The sequence below is a fragment of the Anolis carolinensis genome, unplaced genomic scaffold (genome assembly GCF_035594765.1).
Source record: "Anolis carolinensis isolate JA03-04 unplaced genomic scaffold, rAnoCar3.1.pri scaffold_11, whole genome shotgun sequence".
NCBI lineage: Eukaryota > Metazoa > Chordata > Lepidosauria > Squamata > Dactyloidae > Anolis > Anolis carolinensis.
Window position 1 is genome coordinate 15,359,670 of NW_026943822.1, and position 26,147 is coordinate 15,385,816.

Genomic DNA, 26,147 nt, shown 5'->3' on the forward strand with positions numbered 1-26,147 from the left:
AAATTCCACAACAACTTTTAACCAATACTACCACCACTTTGCCACAGCAACGTGTGGCTGGGCACAGCTAGTACAGTATATTTGATATAGATATATCTTGATATCTATATACAATAGAAAAGCAGTCTCCTAAACACAGCAGCAAGTTCTGAGGAAATCTAAAATCGAACATCCAGTGCATGTTAACCACAAAACATCCCACTTGAGCTCCTCCAAAGAGGCAGAGAGGGCCAAGGCCTTGTAGGCCTGGCGTCGCTTAGCAACGCGGGCAAAAGAGGGAGGGGGCAGAAAGGGAGGAGGAGGAGGCTGTTTTAAAACCCAACACGTGACGCGCGGCTTGGCTCCCGCCGGCTTCCGTCCCAGATGAGGCGCCCTCTTCAGCGGGTCTTGATAGCGGGGAGACGCGTCAGCTGCTGCGGAGTCGACGCTCTTGCGCTGGGCGTGAGCGGAAGCCTGTCAGGGCAGCGGAGAAGGCACGGAGACATGGGGGGAGCGGCCTGCTGGTGTTACTACTGCTGCTGCCCGCTCGACGCCTACTAGGAGTCGCCAGGCCTGCGCCTAGGCCTTCGCTGGAGCCATGGACAAAGCTATTGGCGGCCAGGTAGGGAGGGGCCCTGAGGGGGGGGGGGTTGCTAGGCAACGGGGAGAGGGAAAGGCCTGTTTGGGGGAAGACGCCTCAAGGAAGGGAGAAGATGGGCTTGCTTGTGGGCACAAACCACACCATTGTTTATTCTCAGGCCTTGGAGAAGGGGCCTTGATATGAAAGATAGTATTATTATTGTGTTGTCGAAGGCTTTCATGGCTTGCTGTGAGTTTTCCGGGCTGTATGCCCATGTTCCAGAAGCATTCTCTCCTGACGCTTCGCCCACATCTATGACAGGCATCCTCAGAGGTTGTGAAGTCTGTTGGAAATTAGGAAAGGGGGTGTATACGTACAGGATACACACACACACACACACACACACACACACACACAGTAGAGTCTCACTTATCCAACATTCGCTTATTCAACGTTCTGGATTATCCAACACATTTTTGTAGTCAAAGTTTTCAATACATCGTGATATTTTGGTGCCAAATTTGTAAATACAGTAATTACAACATAGCATTACTGCGTATTAAACTACTTTTTCTGTCAAATTTGTTGTATAACATGATGTTTTGGTGCTTAATTTGTAAAATCATAACCTAAATGGATGTTTAATAGGCTTTTCCTTAATCCCTCCTTATTATCCAAGATATTCACTTATCCAACATTCTGCCAGCCCGTTTATGTTGGATAAGTGAGACTCTACTGTATATATACACAGTAGAGTCTCACTTATCCAAGCTAAACGGGCCGGCAGAATGTTGGATAAGCGAATATCTTGGATAATAAGGAGGGATTAAGGAAAGGCCTATTAAACATCCATTTAGGTTATGATTTTACAAATTAAGCACCAAAACATCATGTTATACAACAAATTTGACAGAAAAAGTAGTTTAATACGCAGTAATGCTATGTTGTAATTACTGTATTTACGAATTTAGCACCAAAATATCACGATGTATTGAAAACATTGACTACAAAAATGGCTTGGATAAGTGAGACTCTACTGTCTGTTGATTAATGATTAAAGGTAGGAGAAAGAACTCTTGTCTGCTTGAGTAAAGTGTGCATGTTTCAATTAAGCACCTTGATTAGCATTGTAAAGCCTTGCATCTTCAAAGCTTGGCTGCTTCCTGCCTGGGGGGAATCCTTTGTTGGGAGGTGATTCCCCTGTTTTCTGAGTATTGTTCTTTGTTTACTGTGCTGATTTTTGAGGGTTTTTTTAATACTCGTAGCCGGATTTTGTTTGTTTTCATGGTTTCCTACTTTCTGTTGAAATTGTCCACATGCTTGTGGGTTTCAAAAACGGGAATTCCAGACAAGAAACAATCAGGGCCAGCTAATCACCTCCCAACAAAGGATTCCCCCAGGCAGGAAGCAGCCAGGCTTTGAAGCTGCAAGGCCATTCAGTGCTAATCAAGGCGATCAATTGCAACATTCACACTTGCCTCAGACAGACAAGAGTTCATTCTCCCAGCCTGGACATTCCACAGATATAGAAACCCAATGTTCCAGAAGCATTCTCTCCTGACGTTTTGCCCATGTTTATGGCAGACATCCTCAGAGGTTGTGAAGTCTGTTGGAAACTAGGCAAGTGGGGTTTATATATCTGTGGAATGTCCAGGATGGGAGAAATAACTCTTGTTTGTCTGGGGCAATTATTGTTGTTATTATTCTATGCTATGCCCAATCCTGTAGCCAAGTGAATGGTTTAAGGGTTCAGACCACTCTTGAAAATGTTTAGGTAAAAAAAAAACTGGTTTACTCAAGAATTTTAACTGGTTACTCAACTTTTTGAGAAGCAAACAGCAGAACTGCAAGCAATATCTCAATTAAATTTTAATTATTCACACTGTCATTACCTACCTTTCTACCAATTTACATTGCGATAGCAGCAATAAGTGACATAGTGGAGGTGGCCAAGTTGGTCTGCCCATAGCTTGCAGGCAAAGCCTAAGGCGGGGGTGGGGGACTTGACCTGGATTGCCGGTGGAAACTGTGGTGTCTAGCTCTGGTTCATCTAATCAAAGCCCCACTAAAGAAATCATGGAACAATAGTAAAGATAAGAAGCTGTTTCATTGTTACATCTTGGACTTTATATGAATAAGACTGCTTCTCATGATCACGTGAAAGCTCAGTTATTGCAAAATCCACAAACTCCATTGCCAGGATATATATTTCTTGTGGATAAGAAAAGGCATCTAAGGGCTCTTTCACACAGCTATATAACCCAGAATATTGAGGCAGAATAACCCATAATATCTGCTTTGAACTGGAATATCTAAGTCCCCACTTCCATGTACTTTACTTAGACGATTCCTCATTGTCCAAGTATGATGTTTCTTTTCTACCACCATTATATCTTGTATGTTATGTGGCAAGTGTTTATCATAATTCTTTGTTTCTAAATTTTTAACCATAATAATAATTTTATTTCTTACCCACCTATCCACAAGGCGGGTTACAGAATAATTAAAACACAGAAACATTGCAAAAATATCATAAATCCACATATTAAAATGTATTTTTATAAAAAGCTACACATTAAAACATACCTCCATAAAATACACACCAAAATACACGAAACAGAGACCAAACACAAGACATTTAATTCTTAGACCATACAGGACAAACAAATAAATACATACCTTAGGAAATTACTAATTTAAACCTTTTTACTCTGTCTAGGAGGGGGTTATTAGATTGCAGGTTGGGATGTTTTGTATCTTTACATGGTTTTACTGTATGTATGCGTAAGTGTGTACGTATTGTATGTTTTACATGTTTTGATATGGTCAAAAGTGACTAATCAATAAAGAATTGTATTGGTATTGAAATAAATACATAAAAATCAGACTGTTAAATACAATAAGAAATACACTATTAAAATACTCTATATAATCCATTGAAATGCTACATAAATCAATGGCAAAATACTGTATTAAATGGTGTATAAAGTAGCTCTTGCATAGTTAAAACCAAGTAAAATTCAGTATTAAAACAAGCAAGAAATTCTTTAGACATCGACAACCATATAAAATGTATTTTTATAAAACAGAAGGAAAATTGAAATACAGTAGACATGGGGCGAAACTTTAAAATTCATAGTTCAGAACCCATTTACATTTACAATGTTTTACGTTCTATTGCTACTATGTCAGTTGTGTGTTTGTGTTTGGTGCAAAAATTTTTAAAAAAATATTTGTGTTTTCATGTAATTTATTGTATATATTTTGTATGTTTGTTTGTGTTTGACTTTGTACTCTGTCTCGAGCCATCCAGAGAGGCGGGTATTAAATAAAATTTGTTGTTATTATTATTAATACTTTCACCATGAAGGGTGCCAAGTGGAAAGTGGAGTCCTGGAGGAATTATTTAAATTTTCATTTCTTACTTATTTATTTGTCCAACCTTTCTAACAATGACATGACACAATATGATACAAGTTAAAAACAATGCTTTGGAATATACATTTTCTTAAAATTGTGTCATGAACGAGAAGTCAAAATAAATATATTACTAATTTACTCTATTTTTAGCCTGCCTTTCTAACAGTAACATGACACAATATGATACAAATTAAAACAAAGTGAATGTGTATACCTGTGTGTATATAGCAATTAAAATTTTGTATCATGAGTGTGTAAAATATAAAATGAATACAATTAAAAATACAGCTAAAAGCTAAACAGCCTCCCAAAACCTCATTCCCAGCATCACTAGCAGCCTGTCCCTCCTCATTCACTAATTACCTGATGACTGAAGTATGTTTTCACCTGCCTCCGAAAGGCAAGTAGGGTTTTATTATTATTTTATTCAAGTTTGAAGAAGATATGTTAATTCTACAGTGCAGATGCACCTAAACTGTAACTTCTTCTCTCTGTACTGCATTCAAAACAATCACTTCCAGATCAAACAGTTGAAGAAAAATAAAAAACTAAACCTTTATAGTTCTTGGCTTCAAGAACTATAAAGTCCATCAGACTGAATTGGCAAACTATAATACACAGCAGGGTCAGCAGGTTTCTTTTCACAATTCACCATTTTTGTCATGCCTCCTAAGTAGTCCCTCCTCTATACTACATGCCATGGGAACTGAAATTTTATTATTTTATTCATACATGAATTGTTTTAATAGTGTAATTTGTTTAATTCTATTCTAATGTTTACTTTTTTGCATGTGTTCCTATTGTTCTTCTGAAATTGTGAGTCCCAAATCACAATTTAATCTTTTAATTGGGGGGACAAGCAGGATATGAATAAATATAACGAGGACAGTGAACCCTTTACTCAACCCCCCATGAAGTGTAGCAGAGGAAGTTCAAGCTGAAGGGAATTAGGTGAGTTACCAGAGCAGAATGGGATTTAAAAGGGATTTGCAGCAGCTATGGATGAAGTAGCAGTTATGTGGAGTATATGTTTGTTTTTGTAGTTATACAACAATTTTAGCATGTGCAGTACAGAGTGTTTGAGAGTTTCATCTCAAGAGATGGTTTGTTCCCTGGTCCAAGAAACTCCCAGTGTAAATTCCTAAAAACAAGTAGTTTAGTAAGGGAAAAGTGGTAAAGGGTGGATGTGAGCAAATGGCCTTCCGGGTATTTTCAGGCACAAGTACATAGCTATGGGTAAGAGGTGAAGATTACATTTTCTGTTGTTAAGGTGCATAGGAATAGCAAGTCATGTCAGATTGTTTATTAACTGCAACAGCATGGCCTGAAGCCTATTTCCTGTATTCCCAACACTTTTTCTGTGTATGGCAGTCTAGTGATGTTATTTCCTTATTGTGGATAATTGCAATGGGGGTGGGGCTGCCTCAGGACATCTCTTGAGTTTGTTTGTTTTTCCACTGAGCCCTATAGTCTCTCCAGTTTGCAGAGAGGGAAAGGATCTGGAGAAATATATAATCCTCTTTGGCTTTGTTCACAGGTTCCTTATAAAGAACATATTTTGTCAGATTTGTGTAGGAGACACTGCAGGTATGCGGAGATTGTACTGTATAAAAACAAGTCATAGCACTCATGTAGTCTCAACAGAGGGAACAAGCCCTTGTTAAAAGGAAAACCTGAGATGGTAGTAGAATATGCTTTTAAGTGGTTGAAGAATATGACTGGAAACTGAACTGTTTGAAGCTTTTTGAGTTAGTTTTCTTGAAAAGTTGGCCTGTTTCGTGAAACACCATGTTAATTTCATTGCAATTGATTGCAAATGGATTGGGGGGAAACCTGTGAGTGAAAGCATTGCAAGAAATGTTTCAATGTGTGTTGTCATAATTTTAAACCATTAATTTGTTTGTTGGTCTAAAGTCTAATCACCATAGCTTCTTATCTTTTCCCGAGAGCCTAAGCAGTTTGAATACTATTCAGATGAAGTTGACCAATTGTAAACGAAGGTGATAAAAATAGCAAAAGAGGCAAAATATTTTCTTAATGGGATTAATATATGCATTACAAATTATTGTAGATAATGAACTACAATATTTTAATTAATAGATATCTACAAATATCCAAATTATTGTTATAAAGAAAAAATAAATAAGATTAAGCTTTAATGTCAGAGCATTACATTCCATTAGTCATTGGGATTTACTCTAAAGTAAGTGTGGGTGAAATTTTGACTACAGTTATTCATGGCTACCAAAATGCAAGTGCAACTATATTCTTGGTCCCAGTTAATTATCCCTGGAATTGCATACTATGTTAACCTTTATAATTGAGAGTAGTTGCTTATGGACTTTCACAGAAGTAAAGCTGAACTGCTTAATATTTCATGTTAAGAGTTAGGTTTTCTGTAATGTTATATCTCTCCTTTAACCCTACCATCTTCCATTTAAAAAAAAAAACAGTCAATTAGAAGTGCAGTTTTATTTCAATTGAAATGGAGAGAATGCAGTAGCTGCAAATCTGTGTTCACACAGTTGTCTTCTTTCCCAGCAGCCTGTCAAAATAGGCTGTATGAAATCAGTTCTCTTCCTGTATCATAAATTGCATTGTTAGTGCTTTTTCCACTGTAATTTTTCTTTAGTTCCTAAAGTACATGTGTTTCTTAATCCCACCTACTGTACCCTAGCTCAGAAACCGCCCAAGCACTTTGGGGATTATTGAGCCAAAGGAATGATCCTAATCCTGAGTATCCCTTGCCTAAGAAACCCTGTGGTTGCCATAAGTCAACAGGTGACACATGGACACACACATGCATATAGAGCATTAATTTCGAACAGAGTTAGCCTTGTATTTCAACAACATTATCACTTTCATAGTACAAACTTCACAGCAGGAGTTAAAACTTTCTATCCTTTTTAGTAGCTTACACCGTTAATTTATTTCTACTATGCTTTTGCTGTTTTCATTATCAATTTGATTTAGATAGGGAGGCTTCTTAGAAGTTCAATGTTTTGATACAAATTACAACATCACAGTGTGGGAGAAGGAGATTAGTAGGGGAATTCTTGAGTAGGTGTTCATGTGAACAAACTGTTTTATATTTGATATAGGAATGTGCATGTTTTTGAAATGGGCAGTGAGAATACTTTAACTGGAAGTCACAGGTTTAGACTCTGATAAAAGCCAGTTAGACGTTGTGTATCAAGTATAGTCTTGCTTTCAGTTGCTAGTATTGCTACCTGTCAAAATGTCATATTAATGACGCTGATTTTAAAAGCATTTGTCTTATTTTGTCCATTGTATGTTGATTTTTAGAAATATGGAAAGACACTTGGGATTGTTGCAAGGCCTAAATGTTTTATGTTGTACCTGTTACTGCTGTCACAGTTTTAGAGTTTTAATGGTATTATTCTGTTGTCATATGTTGTGGATTTGATATTTGATATTTATATATGTGAGGCATTGAATTTTGCCATTGAGTATGTTGTGAACTGCTTTGAATCTTAGTGGCTTATTGCCACTATAAAATCTATAGGAGCAGAAGCTTTGCGATATCCTGTTTTTCCTTTCTGATCAGAAATCCCTTAGTCTCCATGCCCTGTAGAAACAACCCTTTAATTTTCCTAAATGTGAAGTTATCAGACAGCCCAATCTTAGATTCGAAGTCCTCCAAGTATTATTGGATTGCAGTTCATATTAGCTTTATCTTTCATGAACGTGATTTTTTTAAAAAAATCTGTATTGAACTTTCCCCTTAGTTAACAGAATATTCTTAACATCTCCAAAAATTTGTTTGCAGAAAGCTAGGATTTCTGGGGCAAGTCATTTGAAAAAACTTGATTTTACTCTATTCTTGTCCTCTGGTTACTATTAATTCATTGTGTTGCTAATTTACTGTTGTGAAACAATGCATTTGAAAAGTGGAATAGATTTGAGGAAATGCCTCATTTTCCAGGAAAAACACAATGTTATGCATATGTTTTAATGACATCCTATGTTCCAAAAATGTTCCCCTTTATATATTGATCAAATAGAATTCTTACCCATCACATAATTAGAATTTTAAGTCGAATTGCACAGAATGTTCCCACTAATTTATGTTAGTTAGCATAGTTGCCATACCTTAAGACTACATTGCTTAGAGTTTTCTAACTATAGTCACAGCTGTTTTTATGTTTAAAAAGCTGCTCTTTAAATAGGCAAAGCATGACTACTTGTCTGCTTGCTTCCAGAAGGCTTTCAATTTAAAAATGACAAATATTTTGTAAGTTGCCTAGAGAGAAAAAGTCACATTTATGGTGAGCCTCCTTTTCCCACCAGTTAGCGAGCATAAATCCCAGCTTTATTCTTTATTGGAAACATAATATGTGTGCATCTGCCTTGTATTAATTGCACATCCAAGGCGCCTATGGTAGCAAATAGGGCTCTACTGAAGGACAGCATGGGGTCTGTTTTAACGGATAATAATGAATGTCCATTAGAAGTTTTTTTTTTTGTATATTGTGGTTTTAAAGATTAAACACAGTAGCTAAGTTTACCAGTCTGTTCCTGCTAGTGTCATCTTCTCTCTTTGCAGCTGCTAAAGAATACACTGGCTTTTATATAGAAAACAAAGATGCCTTTATATACAATGGGTTGGAAGAATTGTAATTGTTGGAGAGAAACATATATAATGAGTTTCTGCATACGTTTTGTAACAGTAAAACGAAAGCCACATAAATATTATAATCCTGTGGTTTGAAAGAAAATACTTTTCACAAACCTATGCAAGTTGTTATTGTTACCTGTTTTAATGTAGTGCCTTCACTTCATAGAAAACCAGCTAAAAGAAAAGAGTTCCCTGAAATCTAAACACTTTCAGGAGAGGGAACCACAGGCAGACAAAAGAATATTACTTGCAAGCTGCATTGAATGCAGGTGTTCAACTCAAAAGCAAAGCAATTCCACATAAACACAAGTAAGAATGTTAGAATTTGCACATAATGAAGAATTGTAGTTTACTGTTATGCAAACGAGTCATAGTCCTGGAGTTGTGATCTCTCCCTCTTCTTGTGTGGCTCTGAATTTGGAAGCCTGCAATTCTGTTTTAGTTTGTGAAGGCTGTTTACTTAAGAGCAATATGTTGTATAGGCTGTATATGTAGTAATATTTGTGTTGATTTTCATTTTGGATTAAATCAACCTTACTTTAGTACATTTAGTAAGGCCTTACTTTATTCAGATATCAAAACATGGATAGACAAAAGTTTATCTCTGTCTCACTCTCAAACACACAATTAGAATCAAGTGTTTTGCACTAGATCTGAATGGTTGGAGATTGAGGAGATGTGAAAGGAAGTACTACTTCACACAGTGTAAGATTCTAAAATTTTTAGATGACATTATGCATGATGAAAGGTATGTTGTAATAGCCATAGTTACCACCATATATGGCTCAAATGTGTATGTTTGTGTGCGCTTCCCCAGATGGCTGGGGAACGAACAACATTGTGGAGGCAAACCCCAGAAGATAATGTTTAAATTGTATATATGTACGAATGCATGAAATTAGATGGGAACAAGCACAGCAATTATTTTTGTATTACCAGGTATTGTGCAATTAGGTTGTGTCATCATACAGAAAATCTTTACATATAGGGGAGGGTCATATTTTAAAATTATTCTTATGAGGTCAGTTATTAAGCCCTAATTAAAACACTCATTTTCAACCAATTGTACTATTATACACATGGCAGAACATTTATCAGTGGCTTAGCTGTCATGATTTATTTTTTGATTGTGTCTAAAGAAATCCTTGATAATTTTGTCAAACTACTCCTTTAAATTCCCTGTTCTCCTGCCAACAGCAGTAAATATTAACGTGGAAGTTCTCCTCATTACTTTGTTTCCCTGGTAGGAAAAGCTTTGTTTGCAATTGTTTTCTTCTTAAATTCACAAGCAACGAAAAAGTAACCAATTGAGTGTTATTAATCCACAAGCCATATATGTGTTGCATGCCTTCAAAGTTATATGGCAAATCTATCATACGTTTTTCTTGCCATTATTTTGTTTAGAGGGAGTTTCTTTTTGCTTCCTCTGAGGCTGAGAGAGTATGACTAGCTCAAGATCACCAAGTGGATTTCCATGGTTGAGCAGGGATTTAAACCATATCAAAGTATTAATACTGAAAATACTAATACTCATGCAGGTGCTAAGGACATTATCAAAATTGAAAGAAGTGCTGTGTAATGTTAGTAGTTAAACCTTAGGATCATAATCTTGTTATGCTGAAAGAAATGACCTTCACTTTATGAATTCTGTGTGGAGCACAAATGTGCTGCTCAAATGTAACGGTATTTTTGAAATCTTCAAAACAATAATGATACACTTAGGCACTAACAATTTGTGAAGTGTTATAAGTTTGCTACTATGTTGATAAAAGTGTTTTTTCCTCTCCCCCACTTAAGAATGTGAAACTGTCTGCTGAAGTAGAACCATTCATTCCTCAGAAGAAGGGTCCAGATTCACTTATGATGCCTATGGCGCTACCTAATGAGAATGGAGGTGTTAATGGCGTAGAAGCAGCTCCTATTCCCAGCTACCTGATTACTTGCTACCCATTTGTTCAAGAAAACCAGTCCAATAGGTAATAATTAAATACATTCTGTGGGAGAAAATGAGGATTCTACCTCTTTATAGGATTAGGCTTTTTTTATTTAGGGTTGCATTGATTTTTGGAGTAAATCAGATTTTCTGCAGGCCCTATTATAATAAGAAGCCAGCATTAAACTTTGATGTAGGGGGGTTTTCTTGGCAGTGAACTGTAATGAATCTAGGTATAGGAATGTATACCAGTTAAACAGAATACTTATGGAAGGAGCTTCTTTCCAGTTTGTTTTTGCCATTTAATGGTCACTGGCTTCTTTTTTTAAAGGATAATTAGGGTCCAGATTTCCCTTCGAAGTCATTGTTCAGGTTCTATATCTGCCAAAGAAATGAATTCAGTTGCTTCTCAGTCACATAACATTTATCAATATTTATTATTTGCTTTTCCATCCTGAATATTAACCAAGTGTGCTAGAAACATATTGAAAGTCAGAATCTATTCTGATATGCACTGAAAATAGACCTGTGACTTAACCTCTGAAGCAGTATATTCCAGATATTGCTTGATGTGTAAATTTGTATACAATTGTTTAGCCTTTTGTTGTTATCTATCTGTTTCTCCTGTATAATAAATCAAATACATATTCACTAATAGCACAGTGACTGCTTCTGCAGATTAGGACAACAAACACATTTGAACCTGGGAATAATTTTTATGGGGTAAATATTTGCAAAATAGTTTGCTGGTTGCACATAGACTATTGCAGATGTAACATTTTGACAATCCTACCATTTCCCTTTTGTTTTGTTTTTCAGACAACTTCCACTCTATAATAATGACATCAGATGGCAACAACCAAATCCAAATCCTGCTGGCCCATACCTTGCTTATCCCATTCTTTCTACTCAGCCACCTGTGTCTACTGAGTACACATACTACCAGCTAATGCCAGCACCATGTGCTCAAGTCATGGGTTTCTATCATCCCTTTCCAGCACCTTACTCTGCACCTTTTCAGACAGCAAGTGCCATGAATACAGTTACAACAGAATGCACAGATCGTCCGACTCAGCCAAACCAAGTCTTTCCAATGTGTAGCCAACGGAGTAGAAGTGCCAGCAGAGGATCAATTGTGCAAAAAGTGAGCTTGTAGAGTACTGAAATACATTTTATGGCTATCCAAGTTTCCTATTTTGGTAGGATTGTAATGGAAATGTTTTGGGAAATAGTTTTGTTTCTCAAAAACAGAAGCATCTGGAACCTACGTTTTGTACCAAAAACAAGGCTGTTGCATTTAACAAGCCTTTTCTCTGTTTGTTGGGTGCATTTTAAAGCAAGACCTTATGGTAATACTTTTCTATACAACATATTTATGTTTTGGGGAGATGAGATGCACTAAGAACAGAGCTGTGTGTTTTATTTTAAAGTAATTTTATTTAAAAATACTTGTATGCTGCTTGATTGATTTTATCACAAGAATTCTGTAATCCTGGAGCTCCCTAAAAAATTGTGTTCTAAAATCTTTGAATAGTTTGGATGTACAGTTTATCATCAGGCATGGGCAGACTTCAGCCCCTCAAGTATTTTGGACTTCAACTCCCTGAAATTCCAGCCAGTTTACCAGCTGTTAAGAATTGTGGGAATTGAAGTCCAAAACCCCTGGAGGGCCGAAGTTTGCCCATGCCCGGTTTATTTGCAGAAATATCCTATAGGCAAAAAGTTTTTTTAAAAAACTTTTCCGACAATTTAAAGATACCAGTTTTTACCTGAGGTTTCTGCTCCAGCAGAGCTGGTTTTCCAGCCTGGAAAACCTGCTCATGAACCTGTAATTTCTGTTTGTCAACCATGTTTTTATGTTCCAATTAAAGTTGCTAAGTGTTGAAATATTTACTACATAAGTTGCTCCCTAGCTATTCAGGCTTTATATACATGCGACCGGAAACATGATTGTATCTTATTGTCTGCATAATTGAATTGCTTGGAATGCATTATACACATAACAGTCATTACTACATTTAAAATTATTCCATTCTAATGCATCTGATGTTTTGTTGTAAAGTTGTCTGTTCATTATTTTGCAATTTGAAAACATTTATTCAACCTTGGTGCAGAAATTAATATTTTTGTCCCATGCTCATGTAGATCCAAGAGATGACGCACTCCCAGATGTGTGTTTAACATTTTAATTTTAGCATATGTATTTAACATCAGTCTAAGAAAACACAGTAGATCATATTCTCATAAAATTAAAAGTACAATTCTATATTTTATGTAAGTATAGTAAAGCTGGTATACCAGTTAAAATGGTCCCTTTTCACACACTGAGTGAATACTTAATGAAAAGCATAGTCAACCTTATTCTCGTAATGATATTAGCAGTACCATTCCATACATTATATACCATTAATATAGTAAAATATTTAAAATGATACTTTTTCAAACACTGTTTGAATGTATACTTAATTAAAAAGAAACCCAATAGATCCTATTGTGCCAAAAGGCCTAACTGCTCCTTGAGATACAAGTAAAAGCTGCCAGTTTATCAATTATTTCTACCTCTTTCCTTTCTTCCATTAGCCCAGGATTGGTGAATGTTTAATTTGTTTCCATCTGTACTAAAGTACAAATCTAAAGTTAGATGTTATTTCTAGATTTAAGCAGGTTATGCTTTATAACTGTGTGTTGCAAAAATATCTAGTAAATGAAAGAGTGCATTTCAGCACTCAAACATTATCTTGTGTAAGTCATCTCCACTGCCTGACAAGCTAATCTCTTTGGTCTGCTAATCTTTTTAAAGCAACAACAGCCTTTGCAGACCCACATCAAAAGCAAAAGGCCTCCAGTGAAAAGTGTTGCTACCCAGAAAGAGACTTGTGCATCCGGCCCTGAGACCAGACCGAAAATTGTATTGTTGGTAGATGCTTGTCAACAAACAGGTACAACACTGGCATGTTTCTATGATTGCTAAAGAAGGTTGTAGCATAAGCTGAATTTGGTTAAAATAGCTCAGTGTGAAGAAATCTGACTGAAATATTGTAAATGCTCCCATTCTGAAACTGGGCTGGAATCACCTCCTCAGTGATGCATCCCAGACCTTGTGTAAAATTACAGTGGCAATATTATGACAGTTTGTCCCTATCTCTATCCCCTTTTCACAACCCGTGAATTTCTCTTTCACACAAGCATGTCAATTCAGTTCGTTCTTTAGAAAATCTTTAGTCTTGTGACCGTAATCATGAATGACAACTGCATATGAAAATGTCACTTACATGACACAGAATAAGGAGCAAGCCTTGCCCATTGTTAAATGCATAGCAGGTCAGATAAATAGGCAGGAAAAAGATGGAAGAGGAAAATAATTAGATAAAGGAATAATAAAAACAGAATTAGATGTACAAGTGGAGTTGAACAGCAACTGCTATATTTAGGAAAGTTTATACTTCTTCCTTGGGTGAAACTGATTTCATGCAAATATCAAACTTCACTAATTTGCAGAATCCCTTCTCCAAATTATGCCACACTAAATTTGTTTTTTTTTTCCAAAAGACTAAATTTCACTGAATTTGAATAGGATTGAATATTGAAAATGTTAATGTCATTCTACATTCTACAATAGTCAGATGGTGCGTATAATAATAATAATAATACTTATTATTATTATTTTATTTTTATATCCTGCCCCATCTCCCCGAAGGGACTCGGGGCGGCTTACATGGGGTCAAGCCCAGGTCACAAACAATATAAAAACATGACAATAAAACAATGTGGATAGGAATAAAATGGAATATTTTCCAAATGGGGATTAAAGATTATGTACAAAATCTTTGTCATAATCTCTAGCATCCTGTCATGGAAACCTATGTTTACAGGGAAACCTTGGTTAACAATCCCTGTTCTAGAATCTCAGATATCAGAGTAGAAGCTGGAAAGGGAAATTCCTCTCATTTGATCCTGCAAAGGGTCTTTTGCAAAGGGTTGTCTTAGGCAGCCATTTAGGAAGACTGATAAGGTTGGTACTATGACCGTTTTGGGATAAAGTATTTCAAATTAGTTCAAGTGCAGTGGTTTCTCAATTATCCTTTAACTATTGCCTTTCAGACTTCCCCTCAGAGATAGCAAGTAAATCACTGTCTGAGAGCATGAGCACCATGCACTGGAAACCAAAAACTAGGCGCCGTCGGTCCTCCCATCCTGCCGAGTCTTCTAGCGAGCAAGGGGCCAGCGAAGCAGACATTGACAGTGACAGCGGATATTGCAGTCCAAAACACAGTAACCAGGCTGCTGCTGTGACCTCAAGGAGTGTTGAATCTGCTGCAGGAAATGTAGGTAAACATGGCTGGAACATAGAAGTCAGTCCTGAAATAATAAACATTGAAGATGGCACAAAATAAGCAAAATTTTAAAATAATCTTTGCAACTTTTTTTTCATTTTCAGATCTTGGAACCTTCAGTACATCCAGGTAAAGTTACTATATTAATTGGTCAAGATTATAAATTTAATTGAAGATTAGCTTGTCTCTTTCTCAGTTTCATTCCTCTTTGTTGTATAGTAGCCATGTTAGAAAATAGAGTGCATCAAAAAATTTCAAAAGAAAATATGGGGTGTAAATCATAGCATGGCCTTTAATCATAACAAATATGGACTGGGAGGAAAACATGTCATGTTTAGTAGAAAACAAATGGAATTGTAGTTGCTGCTATTGCAGAATGCATTCTAGATTGGGAAGCTTACAGACCACCATCATTGCCCGTTATCTTTCTGATATGAACATTTAGAAATATTGTAAGATGGACTTTGGAGTGAGTTTCTCCTTTACCTATATGGTTTTTCATGTTTCTTTAATATTTTATCTTTTTTCTTGACATTTTGTCGTCTTTCCCATATGAAACATTTTCTTAAATGTCTTCTTTCAGCTGGTGCCACTTGGGCAAATGTGAGCTCCCAAGCAACTCAGAAAAAGCCATGGATGGAGAGGACACCAGCCTTCTCAAGAGGCGGGAGACAAGCTGAGCAGCATAATAGTTCACAGGTATTATTTCACTTATTTATTTTAAGCATTCCTCTGCTCTTCTCCCAGAACAACTAAAATAGCACGAAAAAAATTCAGAAGTCTCCTCCCTCTCAACACACAAAGAAATGATGAGGAAAGAAGAAAATATGCGAACACCTGTTCCTAATTTTATACAGTTGATACAGTGGCTGAATGAAAACAAGCAACGGCACAAAATAGGAACATAACCTTATAAATAATTTGAAGGTCATGTTAGCGTGTAATTTGTGCTTTTAAAAATAAAATTATATGCCAAGATAAAAAGAAATACATTCATTGCAAATGTATATGTTTAGTATAGTTGCATTAGTTTAGTTTTGCTGGTGAGTGAAGTGTGGATAGCAAACTCCATGGGTGTTTAACTATATATGAGATAGTTAAATGGCAAAACAAAGTTCTGCTTTTTGGAATTTTAAAACATATTTTCAAGCCATGCATGGTTGAATCCATGGTACAGAATCCATGAATATGGGCTGTATCTGCTTAGTCCTACAACTAGAATGTAAATATTAGTGAACTTGACTCCATGTCTCAGCATTATATTCAGTCCATGTCTATGTACTTAAATAAAGCTTACTGTCTTCTCTTCATCCTTCAAGATAAGCTTGCTTCATTTAGCTCTCTAATGCTGATGAATTCTAATTAATTCCCATTCATTCCAAGTCTGCCCCAGGTTAAAACTCAGATTTTCATAAAAGATTTGGGGGGGCGGGGGCTGGCTCAGTGATCTCATCCACCTTTATATATGTGCATGGTTTCAATTTGTTTTAGCTTTATCTTTTAAAGCCATTCAATTGTTTGATGTTTTTGGAATATTTAAATAGTTGTAAGTTATAATTTTGAAATGATTTGAACTGAATTTGTTGTGAGCTGTTCAGAGATCTTATGAAATGGGTTGGGATGGAGATGTGTTTTTGCTGTATTTCTAAGACACACTTTTTGCCTTGTATAAATGTATTTAAAATAGAATTGCAGGTGTATCTTATGTATTTTGTCTATAATTTAAAATAAATAGATTTTTCTAGTGTAAGTCGCTTTTACTGTTCTTCCTAATGTGCCTCTTCTGTAATCACACAGTGAACGGTAAAGTGGTAGTTATCACGTAGCATGATTAGCATGTATTGTGAACTTAACTTATTGCTAATGCTTTCACAGTTTTATTGTAAAAGCACCAACCCATGTTTGTTTGTTTGTCCTATGTACTTGCAGCCTGCCTTTAGATGTAGGGGACACAGTACATCTTCAGAAAGAAGACAGAATTTGCAGAAGAAACCCGAGAAACCTGTCAGCTCAAGCCAGTCAAGCAAAAGAGAGCAGAGTCCTGGCTCTTTATATTTTGAGGTAACTTTGTTGTTCATTTTGTTTATGATCATTGCAATGTCTTTCAAAATCATTATACTGTTAATTTACTTGCTTTGTTATTATTCTTTAGTTCATATCTACTTGTCTCCCAGTATGAAATCTAAGGCTGATCACAATATATTTTCAAACGAAATTCAGTGAAAACATTGCACTTTGCCATCTTGCTATCATTATTTTCTTCACATTAGTTGTAGCATAATGAACAGTTAACATCTCATTATAAATGGTTTGCTTTAACCATTCAAGGCTGACATTGCTGATTGCTAGTTCAGGTGATGCCTTGTATTTTAATGCTTCCTGAATTACTATTTTTTATTACTTGTTATTGGCTAATTAGGATGAAGAAGAATTTCCTGAGTTAAATAGTGACAGTGGCAATTCCAAAGGTGGCAACATGCAGCTGAAAAATGCACCCAAAGTGGTAAGAAATGCTACAGGACTCTTAAAATGTAAATGAATTTCTGATTTGGATAATTACCTGGGTTTTTTGGCAGATTATATTCACAAGCAATCATAATGAATAATGGTGTTTGGTGGGAGAAGACTGGAGACTCTGAAAGTTATATGCATGATTCTTGTGCATATTTAGATTTCCTAGACATTTCTGGTTTCATTTCAAAAGAAGAAAACAAGTTTCTAGGCCTTAAGGCTAGGTATTTGAAATGTGTGTGATGCCAACTAAAATTTCAAAATGTATAGGTGTGGCTGAATTAAGCATGAATAATACTGAGGAATGGAACTTCAATGTTATTTATAAGTACCCTCATAATCAAAGCAAATTATGTAAAATTGGCTGATTTTTTTATTATTCCGTGGGAATAATTTTTGGAGGCCCTGCAGTTGATGTTTTCTGGATTTAACATTTGCATCTTTTAAGCAACTCAAGCCAAAGTATAGGGAAGATTGATTTTCTATGCAAATAATCATATGAAGGTTGATTACAGAAGATGAAATCATTAGCAAAAAACATTAGAATTTCTGCTAATAATTTTTTTGAAAATTTAGATTATACATGAGTTGTTTCTAGGACCCTGCATATTATTGTTATGCAGAATGACACAATCTTTTATAGCACATGCCAGGAGTTAATAGCAAAGTGTTGGAGGAAAGAACTCTCTGTCAATCTGCCTTGCATCCTTAGACTAGCCTACTTCTTTCAGGTTTCTGTTCCATCAAACAGTGATGTAAAAAAGTTTTAAGATTTCACAAGTGTTCCGAAAGGTCTACCTATATCATCTCAGATGGAAAAATGTTTTGGGCCAGTCCTGGTTAGTTCAGATAGGCACGTTGCTGTGTGCCTTCAGGTTCTTTTCGATAAGGCAATCCTGAAGTGAATCACTTACTGCCTTCCTCTCAGGCTGAAAGAGTGTTGCCCAAGGCCTTCTTAATAGGTTTCTAGTAGGGTTTCGGACCTGGTTCCCTACTACATAACACTGGCTTTTCCTTAGATAAGCATGATATGCCTTTATAGCCCCATGAAATTTCATAGTCGAATAATTCAGTGGAATACTGGCTAGTCAATTCATTACAAACTTGTTGGGCTTAATTTGCATTTGAATATACAAAGTCCAAGCATTGGTTTAATATGGTTGGACTAGTCAAAGAAGTAGGATGAACCACAGTAACTAGATTTATAGTGGGTTAGGCTTTACTTCACAAACAACTTTTTTCCATGTTGTTTGTAGTTGGACGATTTACCTGAAAACTCTCCAATCAACATTGTACAGACCCCAATTCCAATCACCACATCAGTTCCTAAAAGGGCAAAAAGTCAAAAGAAGAAAGCCCTGGCGGCAGCACTGGCTACGGCTCAAGAGTATTCAGAAATCAGCATGGAGCAGAGGAAACTCCAGGTCTGTTCTTAATAATGTGGTAGTTGTGATGAATGGTTTATTTAAGTCAGAGATGGACAACCCAAGGTCACAGAGCAAAAAAATCTTTTGCCAAGTGACCCTGCCAAATAGCATTCCTGTAATTTGACTTCTAAACAAAAAAAGGTAAAGTTTCAAGTTGTAAAATACTTTTCAGTATACTTTCCAGCAATAGGATCTTGATGGATCCTTACCATCTTCCTTTACAGCTAGATGAAATATCATGCTGACAAGGAAGACTCTGCTCTGAAATAGAGTAAATATGCTCTATATCTGAATATAAAAACTATGTGGGTTAGGAAAACCCAAGACTATTTGAGCAGCTAATATTAATTTCTCTGAAAATATAATGATGCCTGCTGAGAAGATGCTGAAGATATAAAAGTTTGGTTCTGGTGAAAGTGCAGTGCCTTGCCTGCCATAGACTGGCTATATAATGTAATGCAAGTAATGTACCAAACCAGTAAAAAGTCTGTGTTTCTCTTTTTCTGTGCAGCTGTGTTTGTATATTTGTGATTTCATATAATAAGTAACATTTTTATTATTTACTCTAGGAAGCTGTTTCAAAAGCAGCGGGGAAGAAAAGTAAAACACCGGTGCAGTTAGACCTGGGAGACATGCTGGCGGCGCTTGAGAAACAGCAGCAAGCTATGAAAGCTCGCCAGATCACAAATACCAGGCCACTCTCCTACACAGGTAGGTACATTTTATTTGTCTTTTTCTTGCTATATACTTTGCAGATTTTATTCAGTCCAGTAGCTAATGCATTAAGACTAGACACAGTGAGTTTTAACATGGAGCATAAGTGTTACATTTGTATTTTCTTCCTTAAGCAGTATTCACTTGTGAAACATGTCTTCTAAAGTATAGGTAGCTAGCACAAGGCTGCTCTCTGTGGCAAGCATGTTGAGTGCATTCAGTCAGGACATCTGCTTGATACAGAATGAGATTCCCCATTTGAAAACATTGGGAACAGGGAATTGTTCTTTCCACAGCATTTAGCGCCACACTGCCAGATCCCCGATCATTCTAGCAACTTGCTCTTTGTTTAGTGCTGCTAGCTCTGTATCTTCAGTGAAAGAAAGAGATTTTAACAGTTTCCTAATGAACTCTGTAATTTGCTATGTGACTGGCCTTCTAAATAAAAGGAAAACGCAATCTGGTGCACTTGGTTGCTTGCTGGAAATGTTATGTAAATTGCCTACTGTTAATGAAATAAGAACTTTGATTGCCTCCAGCACTTAATTATTTGGAATGAGTTTGCATTTTCAAAAAAAGAATTTATCTTTTCTCTGAGGATTATTTGCTTGTGCCTTTCTAATCCAGTCTGAAGCAGCTGAGAGTAGCAATGAAACATTTGTTTTGAAGATAGTGGTTGTTGGAAATTGAAAAAAAAAACCCTTTAGTATACTCAAGTAGAATTCAGGGAGGCTCTTACCCCATATCCCAATTTGTTTGACCTTTTAGTGTCAAATATGGCTCACCAAGGAGCAGCTCACACTTTCAACAGTGATTTCTAATTCCTTGGTTTCTAAATGAAGCTGCAAACAGATATTTACTTTTTACGGCCAGTGTGTAACATGACTCTATTTTTTACATAAGGTTAAATTAAAGATTAGTTAAAACCATCTGGATACAGAACTATTCCATTGTGTAACTTTCCTGTCATTGTGTTCCAACAAAGGAAAAGGTTTTTCCACTGATAACTGATCAGTAGGGGAAAACTTGAGAATGCCAGGTTTCTTTTGGCGGCACCAGTCAGCTCTTACTCTGTCCTGTTCCTGTACAGTTGGCAACGCTGCTCCTTTTCACACCAAAGAATCCACTAACCGGAAATCATTAGCGAAGGGGCAGCCATCTGTGGGTTGCTTGAACCCTTTAGATTCCACTTCCCCAAAAGTGAAACGAGGAAAGGAAAGAGAACTTTCAAAGCTGAAGCGTCCAACAGCACTTAAAAAGGTAAACTGCCTTTAAATATTGCTTCTAGGTTTCCTAAAGCCTCCTTTGATTATGCTTACATCTTGGGAAATCCGCTCTCATTTCTGAGACCTTTGCCATTCCGCAAATACTTGTCCATTGTTCAGTCAATTAACATATTTTGGTTAGGAAGTAATTACTTGTTCTGCCTTATTAAGAATTGCACAGATACTTGTCTCTTTTTTCAGTTTCCAAAATTCAGTCCCCCATGTTTTAGATTTGCAGAGAGAGAGAGCAAAGGCAAAGACTTGACCTATTTAAACAAAGAAACAAGATATCAGCGCATATAAGAAATCATTGCTATTGTTCACAACAATCATAATTTTGGGTTTATTTCAGATTATCTTGAAAGAGAGAGAAGAAAAGAAAGGACGCTTATCTGTGGACCATACTATTGTTGGAGCTGATGAAGAACAGGAGGTTGATCTGAACCTGACTCCTAACCAGTCAGAAGAACTTGCATCACAAGAAGGTTAGAATGCTGAGGACCACGTTGAATTTGTTTCGAGTGACAATAATAATGTCACTCAGCTTGTGCATTGGTTGTAAAATCTATATGGTTAAATAGTGCTCCCAGGTGCTAAAGTGCTCTGTTTCTTGGTTGTGTAAATGATTGCTTGTTTCAAGAATTTGGACCTCTGTGTTTCAGAAATAGAGACCTTGTGCATCATTTGAGTTTAAGTTGAGTACTGAATCAGAAAGCTTACCAATTTTCCAAAATTTTGATTACATTTTCCTTGATCATTTGGTGGTTTGAATTTGCCGTTTGTTTTACATATGAAGCTCATAAATGGCTTCCATGTTTTATCAAATAGATCTTCTGTTTCTCCTTTTGCTAATAGTTTATGTTAGCCTTTCCAATAATGCTATAGCTGAGACCCTATTTAACCCATTATTTATTATAAAATTATCTAGCTTTTTCCAAGATTTGACTATTTTGAAATAGTTAGGGCCTATTTTTAATAGTAGCTCTCAAGCAACCAGAAACTTACATTTTTTTGGCAGCTACCAATCCCTATGGGTGCTGATTAAATGAGAGCCTGCTGTAAAACAATAGAGAATCATAGACCCCTTCCACTGCATCAGTAGATAATGAAGTCTCCCCTATGGACTTAGTTTCCTGTTTTGGGTGTGTTGTGGTGATAGTGTGAAGAAATATAAGATTTTGTTTGCTTATATGATTTCTATGCTTCCTTCCTCTCAAAACTGGGACTCACATTTTTTAAAGATCCCAGTCCAGTGACCTTTTGTAGATCTCTTAAGTGTAATCATTATTTATGTGTGATTATTTTTCTGTTACAGAACCTGGCCTGAGTGTACCAAGTGATACCTCCCTCTCTCCAGCAAGCCAGAATTCTCCATATTGCATGACTCCGGTGTCCCAAGGTTCACCAGCAAGTTCAGGGATAGGGAGTCCGATGGCATCTTCTACTATCACTAAAATTCACAGCAAGAGATTCAGAGAGTAAGAATTTTTTTAAAAAGAAGTTACTTCCTGCTAGATTTATATTCCTGATCTGTTCTGTTACTTTATATATAGACCATGTTTTTGCCAAAACTGGATTTAAAGTTAACGTGACTCCCAATAGAATGGGAGCCCAAATATTACCTTATTAATTCCATTATAAAAGATGTAGCAATATAATAGAAATAAACAGAGAAATGTAGCCAATTGTACTGCAATAAAAGGGGGAAATGGGGTTACTAGGCAATTTAAGAAGAAGGGAGATATTATCTTGTATCAATAATGTGATGTTTACCTGTGTTCATCTATTCTGTTGAGTATTTAATTTGATTTGGTTCAGCATTGTCTACTGCTATACACTCAAAGCAACTTATGAAGTGAAAATAGCAGTTTTAAAAATCATTAAAATGCAATTTTTAAAATTGAAGCTATAAAAACAAGTAAGTCAGATTTTCTCAAAGTTGCAATGAGTATTTACCAAATGTAAGCATAGCTATGTGTAGAAACTGTGAGCAGGATAGTTGAGGAACAGAACTCTGGGAAGTCGCCCATTCATAGGACTGCCATAAGCTGAAGTTGACTCGATGGCAAAAAATAACAAAAAGTGTGAAGAGAAGTCATATTTTGTGTGAAGGACTACAAATAAGTCAATTCTATGTTTCTTTCTATATTTTACTTCAGGAAATAATCCTTCTGTTATTGTCCTATATATTTAAATTCCCCCTAAAATATGAAGGGTCCAGCCTGTTTAGGATTTAAAGAGTTTAACACCAACAGGGTGAATTGAGATTGAAAATTGTTTGCTAGGGCATAGAGCATGCCCTGTGGCCTGCCACCTTTAACAAAATTACCCTCCTGCAATTTTGCATCAGCATAGAAAGAACTTTATCAAAGGGCAACTAAGGTAGCTTGAAAACACACCTCGGTTACGGCAAATGATTTAGCGATCAAATGTTAGTTTGGATGTCAGTTTCTTTTAATCAAATGAGAGGCAATACAATTTTTCCTTACTAGATTTCCCTTCTGAATCCACAGATACTGCAATCAGGTTCTAAGTAAAGAAATAGATGAGTGTGTGACTCTCCTGCTACAAGAGCTGGTCAGTTTCCAGGAACAAATTTATCAAAAGGACCCCATGAGAGCTAAAGCTAAGAGGAGGCTTGTGATGGGTCTCCGTGAGGTGACAAAGCATATGAAGTTAAGCAAGATCAAGTGTGTCATCATTTCTCCCAACTGTGAGAAAATCCAGTCAAAAGGTATGAATGGAGGCTAAACCTGGTTTTGTATCTTCATGTTAAGTCATGTTGATTCCTAGTACAGTAGAGTCTCACTTATCCAACACTCACTTATCCAATGTTCTGGATTATCCAATGCATTTTTGTAGTCAATGTTTTCAATATATCGTGATATTTTGGTGCTAAATTCGTAAATACAGTCATTACAACATAACATTACTGCGTACTGAACTATTTTTTCTGTCAAATTTGTTGTATAACATGTTTTGGTGCTTAACTTGTAAAATCATAACCTAATTTGATGTTTAGTAGGCTTTTCCTTAATGCCTCCTTATTATCCAACATATTCACTAATCCAACATTCTGCCGGCCCGTTTATGTTGGATAAGTGAGACTCTACTGTAGAAGGAAGAAGGAGCAGGCTTCATTTCTGCTGGATAAGTGAGACTCTACTGTATCTACATAAGACCTTCAGGCATCTTAACATGGCTTTTCTTTAAATATTTGCCTGGGGGATAACAAGTAAGTTGGTTGAAGTAATAGTATTTGATTTTACTCTTAAATATCACCATCTTAAAATTGAATATATGCAGGCATACCTCAGTTAACAAAGTAGATGTGTCCCTGGGCATTATTTCTTTAACAAAATTTGATACATACAATTCAGTTGAAGAAAATATGTGCTTAAATTTAAATATTTGAACAGTGACAGAAGGTGAACTGTTTTAAATAATTTTTGGCTAGTTATGAGAGATTTTTTTGTTCACGCTTAATTCTCTCCTGTTGTCTTTCCTGGCCTACAACAAGGTGGGTTAGATGAAGCTTTGTACAACGTCATAGCCATGGCACGAGAGCAAGAAATCCCTTTTGTCTTTGCACTCGGACGCAAAGCGCTTGGCCGCTGCGTGAACAAGCTGGTCCCTGTCAGCGTGGTGGGCATTTTCAATTATTCTGGTGCTGAGGTAAGAACTCTGTCTTTCTGGTATACGTTCTTGATATTTCAGCATAATCATGGCACAAATGTGCTCTGAGTGTGTGTGTTTTAATGACTTTGTTGAGCATTGGGATTTGTTCCTGCTTGCACCTTCATAAAATTCAGTTTACTCAAGAAGTCTTTTTGAAAGCAAGGCACTGTTGACATTTGGATGTGGTCTATACTCAATTAGAACAGACATTAGAGTGAAAACCAGGACTGTTCGGATACTGTTAAACTGGCACTGCTTCTGTTTTGTAAAAACATTATGAGTCATTGTGCTTAATATTTAATGAATTCTTCCCAGTCAGCCAAGAGACTCTTCATTTTATTGTACTTTTGTCATGCAGTGCAGGACATAAACATCTGAAACGTCAAACCAACCTCCGTAATTGAAATATAATCAGAAGAACTTTATTTCTTTTTAGCAAAGATTATGTTAATTTACACTAGAATTTCATCTGTTGCGAAATTAGAATGGTTCTTGCTGCCATAAGAACAATTCATTAATTAAAAACTATGCACATATAAAATGAATGCTATGGGAGCACAAAATGGTAATTTCATATTTTCACCATTTATAGTACTGGCTATTGGGTACCTAGCAAATTAGTTCACAAATTCTGGATGCAGGTCAAACTGCTGCTTGCAACTGTTTCCTTCTGAATGTGTGTGTTCAAATCCCTTGGTTGCAAAATGAGATTTTTTTTTTGGGTTTATTTTATTTATTTAGATTTTTTTACTCCATCACAAATGCACTCAGAGAGGCTCACAGAATGTTAATTTGCCACGAATGATGGCTCTTTCTTCATTGCTACATTTCTAGTCATCTATAGTATAAAGAAGATAGTCTTTCGGGGCATATTTGCCCAGTGAACGTTGAGCGTGAAGCACAAGATTTTCAAATAGCAGGAAGCAGAGCATTCTCTCAGAAATCTTTTCAACTCAGTGGAATCTTCTCTTTTAGAACCTCTTCAATAAATTGGTTTCACTGACTGAGGAGGCCAGGAAAGCCTACCGTGATATGGTGGCAGCCATGGAACAAGAGCAGGAAGAAGCCTTGAAGAATGTGAAGAAAGTCCCGCACCATATGGGCCACTCCCGGAACCCTTCCGCAGCGAGTGCCATTTCATTTTGCAGTGTTATTTCAGAGCCCATTTCGGAAGTTAATGAGAAAGAATATGGTAAGTGGAGCATCAAAATGACGCTGATTCCTCTAGAAGTAGATTGGAAATTCCTTCATTCTCTGCCCTTTTCTATTGTTTTGGTATTTTATTTCTTCTTACTAATGACTGTAGAATTATTTGCTGTTTTTCTGTGTTCTAGCATGTTGGATTTTGGGGAATGCTGGGATTTGTTGTTTAGGAAGACACCCAGGATTGATGCAATGGCTTAAATGTTTTATGTTGTGCCTGTGATTGCTATCACAGTGTTATAGTTTTAATGGTTTTTATTCTATTGTTATATATTGTTTGATATTTGATGTTTACATATGTGAGGCATTGAATTTTGCCTTTGATTATACTGTGAACTACTTTGAGTCCCTGCCCAGGGGTGAAATAAGCAGTATATAAATGCAATAGATAGGAAGGGGTATTTGGAATTCTTAGCTAAAGTGCTGTAATTCCTCGTCATGCTACAAACCCCATCATTCTGTAG

The 26,147-nt window shown here is 36.4% G+C and overlaps 1 protein-coding gene across 3 annotated transcripts in view; it reads left to right on the forward strand.

Annotated features, from left to right (window-relative positions):
* Nucleotides 1–346: 346 nt before the first annotated feature.
* Nucleotides 347–26,147, forward strand: part of secisbp2l (SECIS binding protein 2 like) — a 30,076-nt gene continuing 4,275 nt past the window's right edge. Inside the window, exons 1-18 of one of the 3 annotated variants that reach the window (XM_062963139.1) lie at nt 347–601; nt 4,843–4,930; nt 10,416–10,594; nt 11,371–11,695; nt 13,352–13,490; nt 14,653–14,876; nt 14,990–15,014; nt 15,469–15,584; nt 16,815–16,946; nt 17,305–17,388; nt 18,653–18,820; nt 19,393–19,534; nt 20,628–20,797; nt 21,155–21,287; nt 22,118–22,280; nt 23,316–23,536; nt 24,323–24,477; nt 25,456–25,672. In XM_062963139.1, coding sequence (XP_062819209.1) covers nt 10,479–10,594; nt 11,371–11,695; nt 13,352–13,490; nt 14,653–14,876; nt 14,990–15,014; nt 15,469–15,584; nt 16,815–16,946; nt 17,305–17,388; nt 18,653–18,820; nt 19,393–19,534; nt 20,628–20,797; nt 21,155–21,287; nt 22,118–22,280; nt 23,316–23,536; nt 24,323–24,477; nt 25,456–25,672 — 2,530 coding nt within the window. In that variant the 5' untranslated portion in view covers nt 347–601; nt 4,843–4,930; nt 10,416–10,478. Of the gene's footprint in view, nt 602–4,842; nt 4,931–8,784; nt 8,928–10,415; nt 10,595–11,370; nt 11,696–13,351; nt 13,491–14,652; nt 14,877–14,989; nt 15,015–15,468; nt 15,585–16,814; nt 16,947–17,304; nt 17,389–18,652; nt 18,821–19,392; nt 19,535–20,627; nt 20,798–21,154; nt 21,288–22,117; nt 22,281–23,315; nt 23,537–24,322; nt 24,478–25,455; nt 25,673–26,147 lie in introns of those variants that run through there. The other 2 variants (XM_062963138.1, XM_062963140.1) reach the window with 2 other exon arrangements.